Source organism: Salvia hispanica, chromosome 6, assembly GCF_029641045.1.
Source record: "Salvia hispanica isolate PSC_SH4W2 chromosome 6, Shi_PSC_v1, whole genome shotgun sequence".
Classification (NCBI taxonomy): domain Eukaryota; kingdom Viridiplantae; phylum Streptophyta; class Magnoliopsida; order Lamiales; family Lamiaceae; genus Salvia; species Salvia hispanica.
Window position 1 is genome coordinate 43,262,541 of NC_142697.1, and position 16,669 is coordinate 43,279,209.

The 16,669-nt window shown below is 38.1% G+C and overlaps 5 protein-coding genes across 7 annotated transcripts; 1 reads left to right on the forward strand and 4 right to left on the reverse strand.

Moving 5' to 3' along the window:
• Nucleotides 1–367: 367 nt before the first annotated feature.
• Nucleotides 368–3,769, reverse strand: LOC125204566 (putative splicing factor 3A subunit 1). Of its 2 annotated transcripts, none has more exons than XM_089061323.1 (3): nucleotides 3,445–3,769; nucleotides 1,028–3,175; nucleotides 368–930 (listed from the first exon to the last, which is right to left on the reverse strand). In XM_089061323.1, exons 2-3 carry the CDS (start codon nucleotides 3,170–3,172, stop codon nucleotides 661–663), a joined length of 2,415 nt encoding a protein of 804 aa, XP_088917449.1. In that variant the 5' UTR covers nucleotides 3,173–3,175; nucleotides 3,445–3,769; the 3' UTR covers nucleotides 368–660. The 2 variants fall into 2 exon arrangements, with proteins under 2 accessions (XP_088917449.1, XP_047959210.2); XM_048103253.2 differs by having other exon boundaries at nucleotides 1,028–3,180; nucleotides 3,445–3,768.
• A 2,591-nt stretch (nucleotides 3,770–6,360) lies between these two features.
• Nucleotides 6,361–10,529, forward strand: CSTF64 (cleavage stimulating factor 64). The gene is made up of 10 exons (XM_048101489.2): nucleotides 6,361–6,728; nucleotides 6,909–6,987; nucleotides 7,262–7,436; nucleotides 7,577–7,607; nucleotides 7,746–7,990; nucleotides 8,322–8,399; nucleotides 8,622–8,657; nucleotides 8,749–9,249; nucleotides 9,645–9,890; nucleotides 10,182–10,529. Exons 1-10 carry the CDS (start codon nucleotides 6,689–6,691, stop codon nucleotides 10,317–10,319), a joined length of 1,569 nt encoding a protein of 522 aa, XP_047957446.2. The 5' UTR covers nucleotides 6,361–6,688; the 3' UTR covers nucleotides 10,320–10,529.
• A 177-nt stretch (nucleotides 10,530–10,706) lies between these two features.
• Nucleotides 10,707–12,468, reverse strand: LOC125207444 (uncharacterized). The gene is made up of 8 exons (XM_048106787.2): nucleotides 12,297–12,468; nucleotides 12,064–12,213; nucleotides 11,796–11,972; nucleotides 11,602–11,690; nucleotides 11,455–11,519; nucleotides 11,268–11,370; nucleotides 11,069–11,182; nucleotides 10,707–10,983 (listed from the first exon to the last, which is right to left on the reverse strand). Exons 1-8 carry the CDS (start codon nucleotides 12,409–12,411, stop codon nucleotides 10,855–10,857), a joined length of 942 nt encoding a protein of 313 aa, XP_047962744.2. The 5' UTR covers nucleotides 12,412–12,468; the 3' UTR covers nucleotides 10,707–10,854.
• Nucleotides 12,469–12,841: 373 nt separating this feature from the next.
• On the reverse strand, nucleotides 12,842–14,752 carry LOC125207445 (uncharacterized). Of its 2 annotated transcripts, XM_048106788.2 has the most exons (8): nucleotides 14,520–14,748; nucleotides 14,289–14,438; nucleotides 14,013–14,189; nucleotides 13,744–13,832; nucleotides 13,600–13,664; nucleotides 13,423–13,525; nucleotides 13,224–13,337; nucleotides 12,842–13,132 (listed from the first exon to the last, which is right to left on the reverse strand). In XM_048106788.2, the coding sequence occupies exons 1-8, from the start codon at nucleotides 14,626–14,628 to the stop codon at nucleotides 13,004–13,006; spliced, it is 936 nt and encodes a 311-aa protein (XP_047962745.1). In that variant the 5' UTR covers nucleotides 14,629–14,748; the 3' UTR covers nucleotides 12,842–13,003. The 2 variants fall into 2 exon arrangements, with proteins under 2 accessions (XP_047962745.1, XP_088917070.1); XM_089060944.1 differs by having other exon boundaries at nucleotides 12,842–13,337; nucleotides 14,520–14,752.
• A 1,064-nt stretch (nucleotides 14,753–15,816) lies between these two features.
• LOC125207561 (small ribosomal subunit protein eS28x) lies at nucleotides 15,817–16,451 on the reverse strand. The gene is made up of 2 exons (XM_048106952.2): nucleotides 16,311–16,451; nucleotides 15,817–16,138 (listed from the first exon to the last, which is right to left on the reverse strand). The coding sequence occupies exon 2, from the start codon at nucleotides 16,135–16,137 to the stop codon at nucleotides 15,940–15,942; it is 198 nt and encodes a 65-aa protein (XP_047962909.1). The 5' UTR covers nucleotide 16,138; nucleotides 16,311–16,451; the 3' UTR covers nucleotides 15,817–15,939.
• Nucleotides 16,452–16,669: the final 218 nt, after the last annotated feature.

The window sequence follows — 16,669 nt, forward strand, 5'->3', positions numbered from 1 at the left end:
TGTTAAATTCTGGCGTTAGAACTTTGATAAGACACAAATTTGGGGCCGGACCTCAAATCTTGCGGTGAGGTCCGCCACGGATGCAATACAGCAGAATAGGCCAGCCCAAGCCGGGCTTGAACCCCTTGCACAGTATGAGACATGTCTAGATTGCAGTCCGGCCCCGGACGCGACATGCGCTCAGCCGAATCATGTTAATTTTAATATCTTTAATTTAAAATTATAATGGGAGTGTCCAACCTCCACATATCCTTCTCAATATATAAGAAGGTTGTCAGAAAAAAGATGCAGCAGTATAAAGTCACTTCAAAGAGCCATGAATCGCCATTGACAATACCAGGAGTGCAACCAGAAGCTGAACACAGAATAACAGAAACAGATCAGCCACATAAAGAGTATGTATGCAACACCAATTCAAACCAACAATGTTGGCAGACAACATTTCTGTTGGCCCGATTAATAGTTATCAGTATGCCAGATATTTCATAGATACCATACCACTAGCTTAAAGTTTCGAAGATATAACAAGTACAAAAGCATCAAGATCCCTAAATCAACAAAGACAAAACAAAAATGTCTCAGAACTTCATAATAAGACCATTATGCCAATGCCGGAAGCTTCAACATGAAAATCTCATAAGACCTACAGTGTGAAGTAGCTCATCTCTTCCTACCACCACGTTCTCTAAGAGAAAGTGATAGTGCCTCCCCAGGTCCAACATTGTAATAAGCAAGAGACAAATTGTCCTTGAGAAACCCCGCCTTCCCACTGAGCTTCTGTTTGTTTGAAGGAAGCTGGATCTCGCCAGCAATTTTCTCTTTCAAGCTTGCAACTGTTTCAGTCAAGGATTGCACAGAAATCTCCAACACTTGTCCTTTCAGGTTTCCTTCATCAGTATTCGGCACTGATATACTAATCCGAGCCGTACCCTGGGATTACATACGCATTAAACAGAAAATTAGAAACAACCCAAAAAGTATCAACATGAATTAAAATTGATTATAAAGACTGGGGGAAGCTATATACCGGATGTTTTGCCAGGAACTGTTCTTCCGGAATGAGAAAAGAGTCATCAAGCCTTTGCCTCTTGGGCTCAGGTTCTTCAGGAAGGGGTGGAGGGGCCTCTTCAGGTGGTGGTGGTGGAGGCATGCCAAGGGGCATAGGTGGTGGAGGAACCATAGGCATGCCTGGTTGGAACCTATGACCTCCCAAAGGTGTAAACTGCGATCCAGGTGGTGGTGGAACAGGGATATTAGAATTCATGGGCATAGATGGCGGCATTGGAGGGCGGTTGCCCATAAGATTTTGTCCGTGCATCATAGGCATTGAAGGAGGTGGAGGGCGAATAGAAGGAATTACATTGACAACAGGGGGCCCAGGTGGTGGTGGTGCAACACCACCAATGCCAGTTGGGTTTGGATATTGAACCATTGTGGGAGGCCTGGGAATATTTAAGGCAAGACCAGGAGGCGGAGGTAGTGGCCTAATTGATGGCATACCGGGCCTAGGAGGAGGAGGTGCTGGACCCGGAAGGCTCCAGCCCTCATTGTTTGAACCATCACCCATGTCTTCAATACCAGTATTCTGAGACATGGCCTGGCTGGCTGTCCGGCCAATGCTTCCAGTGTGACCATCCCATATGACCTGTTTTGGTTGCTCATCCTTCTTTTCAATTTCAGCCTTCACAGCATTAGAAACTTCTTCCTCTGTTGTTCCAAAAATATCAGGCCGTGTTCTTGCAAGTCCTACAATATTCCTGGATATTTCATCGTCTGGCGCAAGGGTGGTCTCTCTTATCTTAGCAAACATCCTATCCTTCTGTTCCTTAAACTTGGGATCAATAAGAGAAATTCTCATGTGTTCGGACATTTCACTTATAGGGATAAGCTCGCCAGTTATTGGAGAGACAACATATTTAGTAGGATCTCTTTCAGCTGGTATTCTATCTTCAGGCCTCTTCCAATTTTTCACAATTCTCATGGGTGGTTCGTTCTCTTCTAAATATACCTTGCCCTCATTACTCTTGGCATCGCCATTCTCCTCCAGACTTGCCACCCTCATGCCCTCCTCAACCAGTTGGACCTCTTCTTCATCCATTTCCATTTCTACCTCCTTGCTAGGCTCAACGAAATCTTCTTCCTCCATAGCTGACATCTTGCTTCTTCTTATCACTTCCTCAAGCGTCATTGGAGGAGGTAAGTCCTCATCCTCGTCATCAACAAAGTCTATTGACTCAACCACTACAAAATCGTGCCAATCAATCATTGCCATCTGCAGCCGCTCCTGCTCTATCTCATCTTCAGCTTTTTGCCTAGCCTGCTCTTGCGATCGTTCCCATTCAAGGCGATTTAAGCAGCGTTCCAGGACAGTAGTCATATCAAGGACGCTATTTTTTAGCTTATCAGACAGCCCTTTGGGAGGCATCAATACTTTTGAATAAGCATCAGCAAGAGATGTAAAGAACATAAACATACTATGTGTTGGCCTTAAGAAATGAAACTGAGGATTGGTGCTCTCTCTGCTAGTCAAACCAGTCAAAAAAGACTTCCCATTTCTTGCCACAAACTGAGCAGTGAGCTTGATTATATCCAATTCCTCCCCGGTAATCCCTTCAGGGAGCCGAACAGTATATTGCTCTGCCTCCGGTGGATCAAGAACCTTACGTACAGTTCGGAATTGAGCTGCAGGGTCAGGCTTGGCTGAGGTATCATTTGCATCAGCCGCTGGAGTACTACTAACTGATTCAGGAGCAGGCTCCGACTGAGGAGGCTGTGTAGCAGATGCCTGATTCTGTGCTCGAGATTCAGCTAGGCGGTGCTGGTAATAAGCATGGTAAGGATCAGAGGCTCGTAAAAAGTTAAATTTCGCATTCCCTTCATTGCTTGCAATAATTCTTTTCTCAAACTCAGGTCCATTTTTTGCCACAAACTGAGCAGTTTTGTCCACGATAGTTCTAATGTCTATAGGTGGGTGTATAACTCCTATCGACCTCGTGTGTGTTGCTACTGATGGTGGAGCTGAGCTGGGTTTATCAACGGCCATCTTCTGGTCTTCATTCTCCAAATTTTTCTCATCATCAGAATCCTCAGTTACTTGAGAAGCCGGTAATGGGCCGAGATTTCCGTCCTCGGGGGGTGCCGGTAGGGGCAATATAGGCAATGAACCCAGCATTTTCTAATCTACAAACGATAATCAATATCAAACCCTAGCCCCATAGCAACATACGAACAGAAATTCATGAAATCGATAAACCCTAGATAAAATGTCAGTAACTGAGAAACTCAATAACTCTATACACACTCTTCATCGATTGAAAGCAGCTAAATTAAAAAAGGGCGACCAAATAGAAAATGCGCAAGTAAAGTAGAACAGCTCCAGTCATTCATATAATCAACATACAGAAATCTGTAGACATCAAAATTTGAAGGAAATAATAAAATTACCTGGTGAAAACTTGCAGAACTGGCAAAGATGGGCAGCTGAACCCACGGGTTTTACACTCTTCAGCTATAGATTTTTTATATATAAAAAGAAAAAAAGAAAATAAAATGAGATCTGCAAAGGGGATAATCTAGGTATTCCAAATAAATCAGAGGAGATGAGAAGGAGAAGTGGTGGCGGTGAGGTAGAGCGATTATGCAATTAGGTTTTGAGGTATGAGTGGGAAAGGATTAATGGCGGAAGAAACTCAAAAACAGCCGACCGGCGCCGCCGTAGAAAGAAAACTGGGCAAAACTGGAAATAGGGAGTAATATAAAATCGTCGCGTCGCCAATAACCAATTTTAGTTTCGTTTAGAGTAAAATGACAAAATTGGCCATTTTACGGTTTTTTTCTAAACATTATCTTTTGGATTTTGTGGTTCTGAATATATGAAAATTTGATCATTTTGATCATTCGTCAACATTTTCATTAAAAACTAACGTCGATTTTAACCAAATTAAAATTTTAATTCTGATATTTTAATCCCTAATTAATTCCCGAATTATTTTTACATTTCAATTTCATCTTCTTACTTCCTCTCATCTTTCATCTTCTTCCTTCCTCTTCCTCTCAAAGCCTAGTCAAGATAATAACCTCTTAACTCGATAATAACATGGCCAGATAAAAGTGATCAAAATAATTACTAATATTAAAAGTAAATAATTCAAAAAGGGGAAATTTTAAAGAGTAAAAGTAAAACTCTCTGTAGTGAATGTGGATTGTATGAATTCCAATGGAGAATTCTAATTCTATGAATCTCTCGACGCCATCTGGCACTTCGTGGTTTTCTGGCATTGTTCGGAGCCACTCCTCCGCCTCCGCCAAGGTTCCCAACCAAACCCCAGCCGCCGCTGGTGACGACGCTGGAGGTGGAGATGGAACCATCTATAAGAAACGTCAATTTCGTGGGGTGATGTTCAAGTATGACACGAAATCAATTCACGTACACGAAATTGAAAAATATCCAGAAGTTGAGAAATTAAAAAACAAGATGTGTTTTTTTTTTTTCCGGAGAGGATCACCTACGACAAATCCTAATTCATCTCCTAATACACACTTACAAACGTAAGTGATGGACCCACCATCATTTCTTATATTTGTGAGTGTGTATTAGGAGATGAATTAGGATTTGCTGTAGGTAATCCTTACCGAAAAATTATAGTTAAATCAAAGCTAACGTGACTTGGATAACTATTGAGAATGACTCATAAATATACTTAAACGACATTGTTAAATGACATGGAGTACGAATTAAGAACACAATATTGTTCCATTTAGAGTTGCCATAGAAACGAATGACGGGTTAGAGGTTCGGCCCGAGTGCGCAGGGCGCGGCTGCGCCACATTCGCACGAAATTAGAGGGCCGGGTAGGCTCAGTGCACAAGTGTGCCAAACGCACGGGCATGAGAAAAATTGTGAAGAAACAAAAGTATTGAAAGATAAGACTTGGAGGCTAAGCAAGTTATATTTTTGATTTTATTTATTTTCTAGTTAATAGAATTAGTAGATGAAAAAATATTAGGAGTAATTATTTTTCCTTCTACAAATTAGATTTTTCTTTTTTGCTTATTTTCTTTTTAATTTATTTTTCATAAGTTAGGATTTTCCTTTGCCTATATAAACTAAAGAGTAAATGCTAAAATTGGTCCTGAACATATGTCATTTTACGTTTTTGGTCCTAAACATTATCTTTTGGATTTTGTGGCCCTGAACATATTGAAATTTGATCATTTTGGTCATCCGTCAACATTTCCATTAAAAACTAACGGTCAACCAGGTTTAATCCCGATTTTGACCAAATTAAACTTTTAATTCTGATTTTTTAATCCCTAATTAATTTCCTAATTATTTTTACATTTCAATTTCATCTTCTTCCTTCCTCTTCCTCTCAAACCCTAGTCAAGGCGAGAAGATAATAACTCGATAATAACATGGCCAGATAATCAAAACCCTAAAAAACTTAGCTCGCCCAACTACATAAACTAGCTTAATCAAAACTAAGGAAAGAGAAGAAGAAAAAAATCGGTAAGGATCACCTATGGCAAATCATACTCCATCTTCTAATACACACTCACAAATATAAGAAATGATGGTGGGTCCATAATTGTTAGAAAAATAAGAAAAATTAAAAGATTAAAATTTGAAAATCACGTGACAAATCAAAACTGAATGGAAGTCCATAATTTTAATGAATTTTATAGTCTATGATATAACATTTTAAAAGAAATAGAGTGTGTTATATTGCTAACTTTTTAAGTTGTTAACTCTGCTAATTCATCAACGCAGAAGTATCAACATGATAACATTAAAATATCAATATATAACGTCAACACAATATATTGAAATGTTAAAAAAATTATGTGCTGACATTATAATATCATCGTTGATATTTTTAATGCGTGCGTTAATGAGTTAGTAGAGTTAGCAACTTAAGAAAGTTAGCAACTAATCACGTTCCAATATGATAAAAGCTATGTTCTCATGTCAACTTATTACTTATATATCAATAAATTATTACCTAATATTAAGAATTAAAGTTTCCCCCTTAAAGCCTCTAGTGTAGTTGCATAATTGCATTGTTATTGCTTTAAATTATTATATACTCCTTCCCTGCGATATAATATCTCATTTTGTAGTTTGAATTTTTTTATATGTTCATTGTTCATAACTTGATTTACAAGTATCGAAAGAATAAATAATGATTTATGAAAAATATTCAATTAAATATCCCAATAAATTTACAAACTAGAAAGCCCAGTATATATGGGAAGCCCAACTTAATATAAAGACGAGGCCCAATATTTTTTTTTCCTTCTAATTCTCCTCTAGGAGTATTTATAATCTGAATCCAAAAAGGAGTAGGAAATCTATGAAGGGCGCCAACAAAAACACCCTTTCGATCTCTCTATAAATCCCACCCCTCCTCCAAATTCCTCTTTGTAAATAAATAAAAATTGTTGTTCGAATCAGGATTTCATCCCATCTCAAACTCTCAATCTCTTATTTGAAATCCATTGCCAGCGTTTAATCGCCAGTATACCGACTCGAATACAATCGCAGCAGTAGAAATATACTGATTTCAAGGTTGGTTTGGGTAAAAATTAAGCGTGATTCCTAGAATTAGCTTCGTGATTGGTGGAGTAATAGATAAAGGCGAAGAAGCTGATGCCAAATCCCAATCGCAGCTAGGATCAATTTTTTTTCATGGCCGCCAATGCGCAGTCACAGCATCGCTGCGTTTTCGGTTAGTATTTTTTTTTTTAATAATTTATGCTAGCGTCGAAAGTGCTTTGATTTGTGGTCGAGATTTGGTTTATTGATTGGGAAATTCGCTTTTAAACTGCGCTCGGGTTGTAATTTTGTTTTGGTGATTAGTGATGAGAGTTAGAGTTTTAGCTGATTGAAGTGTGGTGTTTGTATGCAGTTGGGAATATACCGTATGATGCTACTGAAGAGCAACTCATTCAGATATGCGAGGAGGTTGGCCCGGTTGTTTCCTTCAGGTGAGTTTGATTCGAATTTAGGTTATCTAGATTGACTGATGGTTTTGTGGCGTAGAGAGGGCTTTTCGTTTTTGTGAATTATTACATCTGAATTTTACCTATAATGATGTATGGTTAGAACAAGGTCATGAATGGCATTGCCAATTTCTTCAGATATGGATATGTGAAAGCTTCTATCTATAGTCTATAGTCTATACCAAGTCCCACATCTATTTGATTGTATCTTCCATGACACTGAGTGTTACTTTTCTGATCACGTTGTTCGCCATCTCAGATTAGTTACTGATAGAGAAACTGGAAAACCAAAGGGTTATGGGTTCTGTGAGTACAAGGACGAAGAGACAGCTTTGAGTGCTCGTCGGAATCTTCAGGGTTATGAGATAAATGGTCGCCAGCTAAGAGTTGACTTTGCTGAGAATGACAAGAATGCTGACAAGAACCGGGAACAGGTAGACAGTTTATGTATTTATCTCTTTGTGTGAGTAAATAGGCTCATCATGTTTTGTAATCTTATTGTTAAATCAAACGTTCTCGAGACAGAACATGCCGTTCCCCTCTTCAACTTCTCAACGGTTGTTCTTTCTTGCAGGGGCGTGGTGGTCCTGGTGTTGGCTCGATTGGTAATTAAAATATTTAATGTTGTACTATTTCATTATTTTTATATGAGGATGGGGAGTTAGGAAGTCACTTTTTTTTTGTCTAAGATTTTAGTTTCATTTCTCTAGTATTAAGTGTATCCCACATTGCCTGCAATGCAGATGCTCCAAAACAATTTGGGGGTCAAGCAGTCCTTGGACATCCCAGTCTTCATCAGCCAGTAGGAGATTCAGTTGCTACAGCTGCTGCAAGTGTTATGGCAGGGGCTCTTGGATCAGCTCAGACTGCTAGCATACCAAATCAGATTGGATTACAGAACCCGTCCTTGTTAGGCAGTGATCCTCTGACTCGACACTTGGCCAAAATGTCGAGGAGTCAGCTGACCGAAGTTTTGTCTGAACTTAAGGTAAGGCTCTATATAAACACAAGTTAGCCTGGAAATCTGGATGGATTTAACTGGACCAACTGCGTTCTTGGGCACATAAAGAGTTCCTTTTATTTTCCCCAAAGAAAGTAAAAAGAAAAATAATAAGTGAGCCAATTGTAGATTTGAACAGAAATGATTTCGTGAATCATGACTAAATATGTGCCTCCTAAAAGTACTCACGTTACAAGACCAAGTATGATAAATAACTTTGAAAAGTCAAAAGGCTAAAAATTTAGAGAAATACTGGGAATTTTTTGTATAGATGTCAATCTGGGATTTATGATCTTATACCATCATATGGTGTTGACAGGCACTGGCTACGCAAAATAAGGAACAAGCCCGGAAACTATTGCTCGGCATCCCCAACTTGTCCAAAGCTATTTTCCAGGTTCTCATCAGCCCTTGATAGTTTTATGTATAGTTATGAGCTCTTTGCAGTTTATCCTTTATTTTGTTTTTGTTAATTACTGGTACTAAACATCCATTTAATGCACATAGTCAATTACATTTATTAATCTCTAAGGTTTATCCAATTAATTAGCTTTTATTCAATTCGTTATTTATATGCCATTATTTATGCTGATCAACTTTTTGTTCAACTTCAATTCAGGTTGAGATTATGCTTGGGGTAGTGTCACCTCAAATGGTATGTTCACTTCACACAGTTTTCCATTCGCTAGGTTTTGCTACAAGCTTTTATGTTTAAGTTAGTATATTTGACATTTTGGACTATTCAGTTGCAGACACCCAATATTCGGCAAGCTTCGAACCAACCAGTTCAGCCTTTGGTGCAAAGTTCTCAAACTCTTTCTGGGCTACCCCCACTTCCACAAAACAAAATGCAATTAGGATCGCTGCCTTTTGCACAAGATAGTCGAGTGTCTGCTGGTGTACCAAACCAATATACTGCACTCCAGAAATTTCCTATGCAAACTCAGATTCAACATCCGCAACTAAATCAGAACCAAGTCATGCAGCAAGCTCAACTGCTTGCACTATCTGGAGTTTCCTCCCATCCCTCTATGCATCCTCAGTCATTGAGTGGTTTGTCAGTTGTACAGCAAATTCCAGTGCCAACTTCTTCTTTCAACCAGCAAATGCAACATCCCATGTCACAAAATATAGGCTCAGTTCCGACTGTGAGTTCAGGGTACAATGCTGTGCCAAGGTCTCAGACTGTTTCCACCCATGCTTCTTCTGTGCTTGTAAATCCACAATTTTCAGCGACAGGCTTTCAGGTACGGAATTTTGGTCAATCTGATAACAAAGGAGTTAAAAATTTAACATACATCTTGTGCGGTGCCACCTTTTAAATACCATATTGTCATGTTTGTCAAAAATGCTTTCCTCAAAGAATCTTCCTTTCATGTTAAGCAATAATAACACACATCATTGATAAAAGTAACTTTAAAGTTTATGCCTTTGACGTTTACTACTATTACTGGGTTAGTTGATCAAATAGAAGTATTATTACTTTTACAAAGATTCTAAAACATATTTTTCCTTAGAACTCACTCCCTGGAGTATTTTTCACATACATTACGGTTTTTTTTAGTGTTCTAAAAAATTGTGATAAATAGTTGTGTACTGGAATCTTGAAGAAAATTGTGCATTTCCTTTTTTGGTGACACAGCGTAGCACCTCAACATCTTCTGGGATGACGGAAGATGTGGATTTGAAAGGACATGCTTTAAATGTCCCTAGTAAGACAAGCCAGATTGATAGAGCAGCAAAACTGGTGAAATTGAATGATGGAAGAGCTACTCCTTTACAGGCTGTGAACGTAATTTCACCTATGTCCGCACCACTCCAGTCTTCAGGAATTCCAGGACGACAACCTCCAAGAACAGAAGAAATTCCAGACACTGGGAAAACTCAGGTACTTAATTTCTGCATGATGCATCTTTCAAATCCATCCTTATTCAAATTGTATTATTTTTATCTTACTTGCTTGTAGACATAATGTATGAAACTTATGAATTTGTTTTTGTTACTTTTGGATTTATTATTGTTTATTATAATTCAAATCCATCTTCATCATGTTTTTATTCGAAATATGTTTCATTTGAAGATGGAGACTTTATCAGATCTTCATCTAATATGCATTTATAACATGTTTGATATCTTTAACGAATATTTTTTGAGAGGATTAAATTTTTTCTGTTTACAGATGCAACTTCCCCCCGACTTGGATCCTTCCGTGCTTCAGCAACTGCTAAATCTGACTCCGGAGCAGCTAAGTTTACTGCCACCAGATCAGCAGCAACAAGTAATGCAACTTCAACAGATGCTCCGGCAGGCTACATAGTTCAACCTTTCTAGCCCCACAAATTGCATCGGCTTTATTAATCCTTCCTCGAACGAGTTTAGAAGGGAATTCAATTGTTTACTGCCAATTTTACAGTGTAAAATATTGTTAGGTGTACACTAGATGCACTAGAGTTGTACCATTCATGTAACGTTGTGAGAGCTTGTATTGGATGTACACATCAATGAGATGAAAAGAAATTTTGACTTATGCTTCATATCCACTTTAATTTTATGTTTTTGTGGTTGGCCATTGGTAACAAATCTGTTGTAATTGTCTGAATCTGATTAGTTTAACAGAATTACAGATAGTTATTCATATCCTAGTGAAGATTACTCAAAATCCCAGTACAACACCAAAATTACTTATTGAAACTGAATCAACAGATTTACAAATATTTATTCATATTTTATTGAAGATTACTAAATATCTCAGTACAATACCAAAATCAGTTGTTGAAACTGAATCAGAAATATAGAAAGCTAATGTTACAATATTTTGAACATACCATCTTCCAAGATTTGAATGGAAGATGCTAAATGACGCACTCATCATAAGAGGAAACCATCTTCAAAACATGCACAGGATCGCCCACTTTGATTGCCTGGCTCTTGCCGGTTTCCGGAGTGTAGTTCTTGCACACCAACATATTTCCCATGTAAATCTGCCACAACCAAGATAACCATTACCTTTCCAAACAGTTTGATAGTAATACATGCGTGTATGAATCTATATCTCGTTCCACGCACCCTTCCTTGATGTTTCTCTTTACTCGGAACCAGTACTCTGTCTGACCGGAACTTCATCAGCGTCTCGTTTGGTTCAGTTCCCATCTCTGCAGTTTCTTGATTAACAGTAGGGACCTGAGGATAACATGACGCCATGGAAGACAAAATATGAACGATGATGACTCGTGAATATTTGATTGTATTGTATCCACAGTTTTACCTTACAGCGGACGCAAAGCTCTCCCCCCATGAAAACAAACTCATTGATCTCGATCTCATTCCACAAATCCTCAGAAAAAGGTTCGCATCCATCTACAAGGAAGCTGACGAATGAAGAGAATATGCCATTGTTAAGAAAGAAAACACTGTAATAACAATAGAGCAAGTCAAGTCAATTAGTAGTATACTTGGGTCTGAATCTGTTGATCGATACAGGCTCTGAAAGACGAGCATTCAGTGCATCCAACGACCCCTGCCAACAACGTACCCCAGATCATAATAAACAAACCTCAAATTTCCATAACATACTAACAATAGCATTTCTTGCTACCTACTTGGGATATCATGAGGAAGGGATACCAATCGTTAAATTTGATGGTATGACCACTGACATAATCAGAAGTTGTAGGCCTGCTTTGTGATGCTGCATTTCCACAACAACCATCCAACACCTCAATCTCTTTTACATCTCAATTCACAAACAAATTCACAATGTAATGCTTTAAAATGTTGGTGACCCCAACAATACCTTCATCAAAACGAACTAATCGACTGGTTTTGCCAAGAAACTGAGAGAACCATTTCGCAGCCTCCTCTCCTTCATCCAAGGCAGAGCCAGACCACCCCCACACCGATACACCATCAGCCACTGCAGAAGGCTGAATCATCGGAATCTTCAGAGTGTTCATGCCCTCAGCTTTTATCACTACACATTGAAATCAATCATCAATCAAAAACCTTCAAAATTCACCAGCAACAACAAAAAAAAGAAAAAAACATTAATCGCAGAAATTCACCTAAAAAGGAAGCCCTATCCGGTTCCCAGCCTTGCGTAAACGCTTCAACCGGTAATTCAACTCGTATGAGCGCAAATTTCGGCTCCACTCTCTGCGTATACATCCTGCCTTTCGAATTCACAACCATCCACATCCGATCCCACCGCAATCCTGCGTGAAATTAGGTTCGAAATCGTTAAAACTAACTGCAAATTTGAGTCAGATGAGGCGTAATGATTCATCCGATCACATACCATTTGAAGTGAGAGTAGCTTGAGAAACGGAAATCCCTTGGCATGATTTGACGGGGTAGACGAATATGCTCTTCACCAGAGGCGCTTGCGCTTCTGTGTTTCCAGCTTCCGCCATCTTCTTCTTCAACCTCGGAATTCGTCTTTGAATTGTAAAACCCTGTAAATTTGTGTGGATCTTTTACCCGCCAATCTTTATCAGCGGAAAATAAAATAAATGTAAAATTAAATTGAATTTAGTTACTATACACGTGGCATGCTTTAATTGGTTTTATCAGATTTTGATCTAATGTGAGTTGTACCATTCATGTAACATTATGAGAGCTTGTTCTTGAATTGGATGAACATTTCATTAAGATGAAATGAAATTTTGACTTATGCTCATATCCAATTTAATGTCGTAAGTATTTTTTTGTGGTTGGACATTGCTCATTGGTGAAAAATTTGTTGTAATTGTCTGAATCTGGTTAGTTTAACAGAATTACAGATAGTTATTCATATTCTAGTAGTAAAGATTACTCAAAATCTCAGTACAACACCAAAATCAGTTGTTGAAACCGAACTGATTTACATATATTTATTGATTTTTATTAAAGATTACTAGAAATCTCCATACAATACCAAAACAAGTTGAAACTGAAGCAGAAATGTTGAAAGCTAGTGTTACAACATTTGGATCACATGATGTTCAAAGATTTGGATGGAAGATGCTAAATGACACACTCCTCATAAGAAGAAACCATCTTCAAAACATGCACAGGATCACCCACTTTGATAGCCTTGCTCTTGCCGGTTTCCGGAGTGTAGTTCTTGCACACCATCATATTTCCCATGTAAATCTGCAAAAATGAAGACATCTATCACATTTCCAAACAGTTTGATAGTAATATATAGGAGTATGTAAATGAATCTATATCCCATTTCACGAACCCTTCCTTGATGCTTCTTTTTATTAGGAACCAGTACTCTGTCAGACCGGAACTTCATCAGAGTCTCGTTCGGTTCAGATCCCATCACTGCAGTTTCTTGATTAACCGTTGGAATCTGAGGACAACGTAACACCATGGAAGGCAATATATGAATAATGATGACTCATGAATCTTTGACTGTATAGCATTCACAATTTTACCTTACAACGGTAGCAAAGCTCTCCCCCCATGAAGACAAACTCATCGATCTTGACCTCATTCCACAAATCCTCAGAAAAAGGTTCGCATCCATCTACAAGGAAGCTGATGAACAACAAGAATGCTATTGGTAAGAAAGAAAACACTGTAACAACAACGAAGCAAGTCAATTACTATACTTGGGTCTGAATCTGTTGATCGAAACAGGCTCTGCTAGACGAGCATTCAGTGCATCCAACGACCCCTGCCAATGTACCCCGGATCATCATAAACAAACCTCAAATTTCCATAACATACTAACCATAGCATTTCTTGCTACCTACTTGGGATATCATGTGGAACGGATACCAATCGTTAAATTTGATGTTATGACCACTGACATAATCAGAAAGTGTAGGCCTGCTTTGTGATGCTGCATTTCCACAACAACCATCCATTATCTCAATCTCTTTCACAGCTCAATTCACACAAACTCAAAATGTAATGATACACAAAGGCATGTTTGGGTAAACCACATAAATTTTGGTGTCTAATTTTGTTCTAATTATCTCGTGTAATTCGATTTATTCTATCCACCGTGCCTCAACGATACCTTCATCAAAACGAACTAATCGACTGGTTTTCCCAAGATACTCCGAGAACCATTTGGCAGCCTCCTCTCCTTCATCAAGGGCAGAGCCAGACCACGCCCACACCGATACACCATCAGCCACTGCAGAGGGCTGAACCATCGGAATCTTCAAAGTGCTCATGCCCTCAGCTTTTATCACTACACATTGAAATCAATCGTCAATCAAAAACCTTCAAAATTCACCAGCAACAAAAACACACACACACACACACACACACACCAAACGCAGAAATTCACCCAAAAAGGAAGCCCTATCTGGTTCCCAGCCCTGCGTAAAGGCTTCAATCGGCAATTCAACTCGTATCAGCGCAAGCTTGGGCTCCACTCTCTGCGTGTACATCCTGCCTCTCGCATTCACAACCATCCACAGCCGATCCCACCGCAATCCTGTGTGAAATTAGGTGCGAAAGCTTAAATACCTAATTTCAAATTTAGTTAGATGAGTAATTAATTAATCCGATTGCATACCATTTGGAGTGAGAGTAGATTGTGGAACGGAAATCCCTTGGCATGATTTGATGGGGTAGACGAATATGCTCTTCACCAGAGGCGCTTGTGCGTTTCCAGCTTCCGCCATCTTCTTCTTATTTAACCTTGGGATTTGCCTTTAAAGAAGCGTTAGTGTAGAACCCTAGATAGTCGCGTTGGATATAATAGACATAGAAAGCAGCTTGTGGTTTGCCACCTTGTGTTTATTTCAACATGGAGTAGTCTTTATCAGACAAAAAAAGGAAACCAAATGGAAATTGAATTGATCTTCGTTAACATATGTACTCTACACGCGGCAGGATTTAATTAGTGGGTTTACTTGTCCTAGCCATGCAATAGTTGTTAATATGCTTTCCGTTGTCTATTTCTATTTTTCTTAATAATTTTGTTGACTCTTTTCAGGTGAAAAGATTTGAAAACGATAAGAAATTATAAATATTGATAAAGTAAATGAAAAAAACTAAATAATTAAAGTATTTTTAACAAGTAGAGGGTAGAGCGATCTATGATAACTATTTCATGATAAATAAAAATGACAAAAAATACTGTTTCATGATAAAAGTTATATTTTGTCATTCAGTTCATCCTACAAGGATAACATTTCACATTTCACCATATTCCACTAATTTTCCAACTCATCATACTTTACATTTTTTTGAAACTTATTTCAACACTAAATGTAACTCTTATTATTGTAGGATAAAATAATTATTTTTAGTGATATAGGAGTAATATATAGAAAACCGTCAACTTTACATAATGTGCTAGTATTTTTTTTAAATATGGGTTCTCGCTCCATGAAGTTATTTATCCCTAGTCTCTCTATAAGATAAGCGTGTTGGAAATGAAATATGCCTGAATCTTAGGTCTAGGAACTAACCCCGTACGAAACTCATTGATATATTTGGGCTTCATTTTGAGTGAAAATGGTGACTTGGGCCCGAGTTAAGAAATTCGTACTCGTAAAATAGATTATTGTTTTGACAATTCTTAAAGATTTAGAGGAAATATCAGATAATTTAAGTTTGAAAATCAATGTTTTAATTTCATCTATCAACTGTATAAAGAGAGAAAAAAAAAACTTGAGCAAAATTATCCAAAACACCTAATGCTTAGCACATCACCACTTCTAAATTGAATGTATTAAGTTTTAACCTAAAAATCAAGGTATGTAGTATAAAACTCATGCCAAATTCACAATTTCTTTTGCAGATCTGTTCAACAAAAAACCTCTACAAGCACACAAAATTATTAAAACACACCATTGCAGGGGCAATAATAAAAATAATGTGGATTGAAAAAAACAAAAACAGTAATTAGTTCTGCATTTGAGCTCTAGTTTTACATATGAAAAGGCAACATAAAATTGAAATTGATAGGAATTAAAGAGGGAGAGAAATCAACGGAGTCTCCTAGCCTCTCTCTCAGATTCCAACAAGGTGAGGATGTCGCCCTCCCTGACCGGTCCCTTGACGTTTCTCATGATGAAACGGTTCTGATCGTCGATGAATTTCACCCTCACCTGAGTCACCTGCCCACGAGATCCCGTCCTGCCGATCACCTTGATAACCACAGCATGCTTGATTTGCGATTCCATTCTGCATAAGGATGAACATCCACATATTTAGCCGATTCGATTTTATGCTTAAAACAAAAGATTTAACTATGAAATCCAATTCCATATCTACACTACACGAAAATTGAAGAATAAGATAAGCAAACATACGAAACGGCGTAGAATAAAACAAAACGCGAACAAAATCGACGAACCTGCGTGAATAAAGGGCTGATTCTTGGAGAAGAGCGAAAGGAAATCAGGAACAGCCGCTTGAAGAAGAAGACGAAAAACGGTAAAACCCTAACAAGGTTTCTTTTTTATAGCTGATTTTGTAATGTTTGAAATTACACTTCTACCCCTCGAAAGAATTTGATGGGCTTTATTTATTTCATTCAATCATGATTTATACGCTCTACCTACATGATACTACTAGTAATAAATTTTTTCTTCCCACAATCGATATTTAAAGATTTCTTTGAATTATTCTATATCATATATGATCGTGATGATTTGAATTATTCTATATTTCATATACAATCTTGATTTATTGTTGTGTATGATCGATCCATAG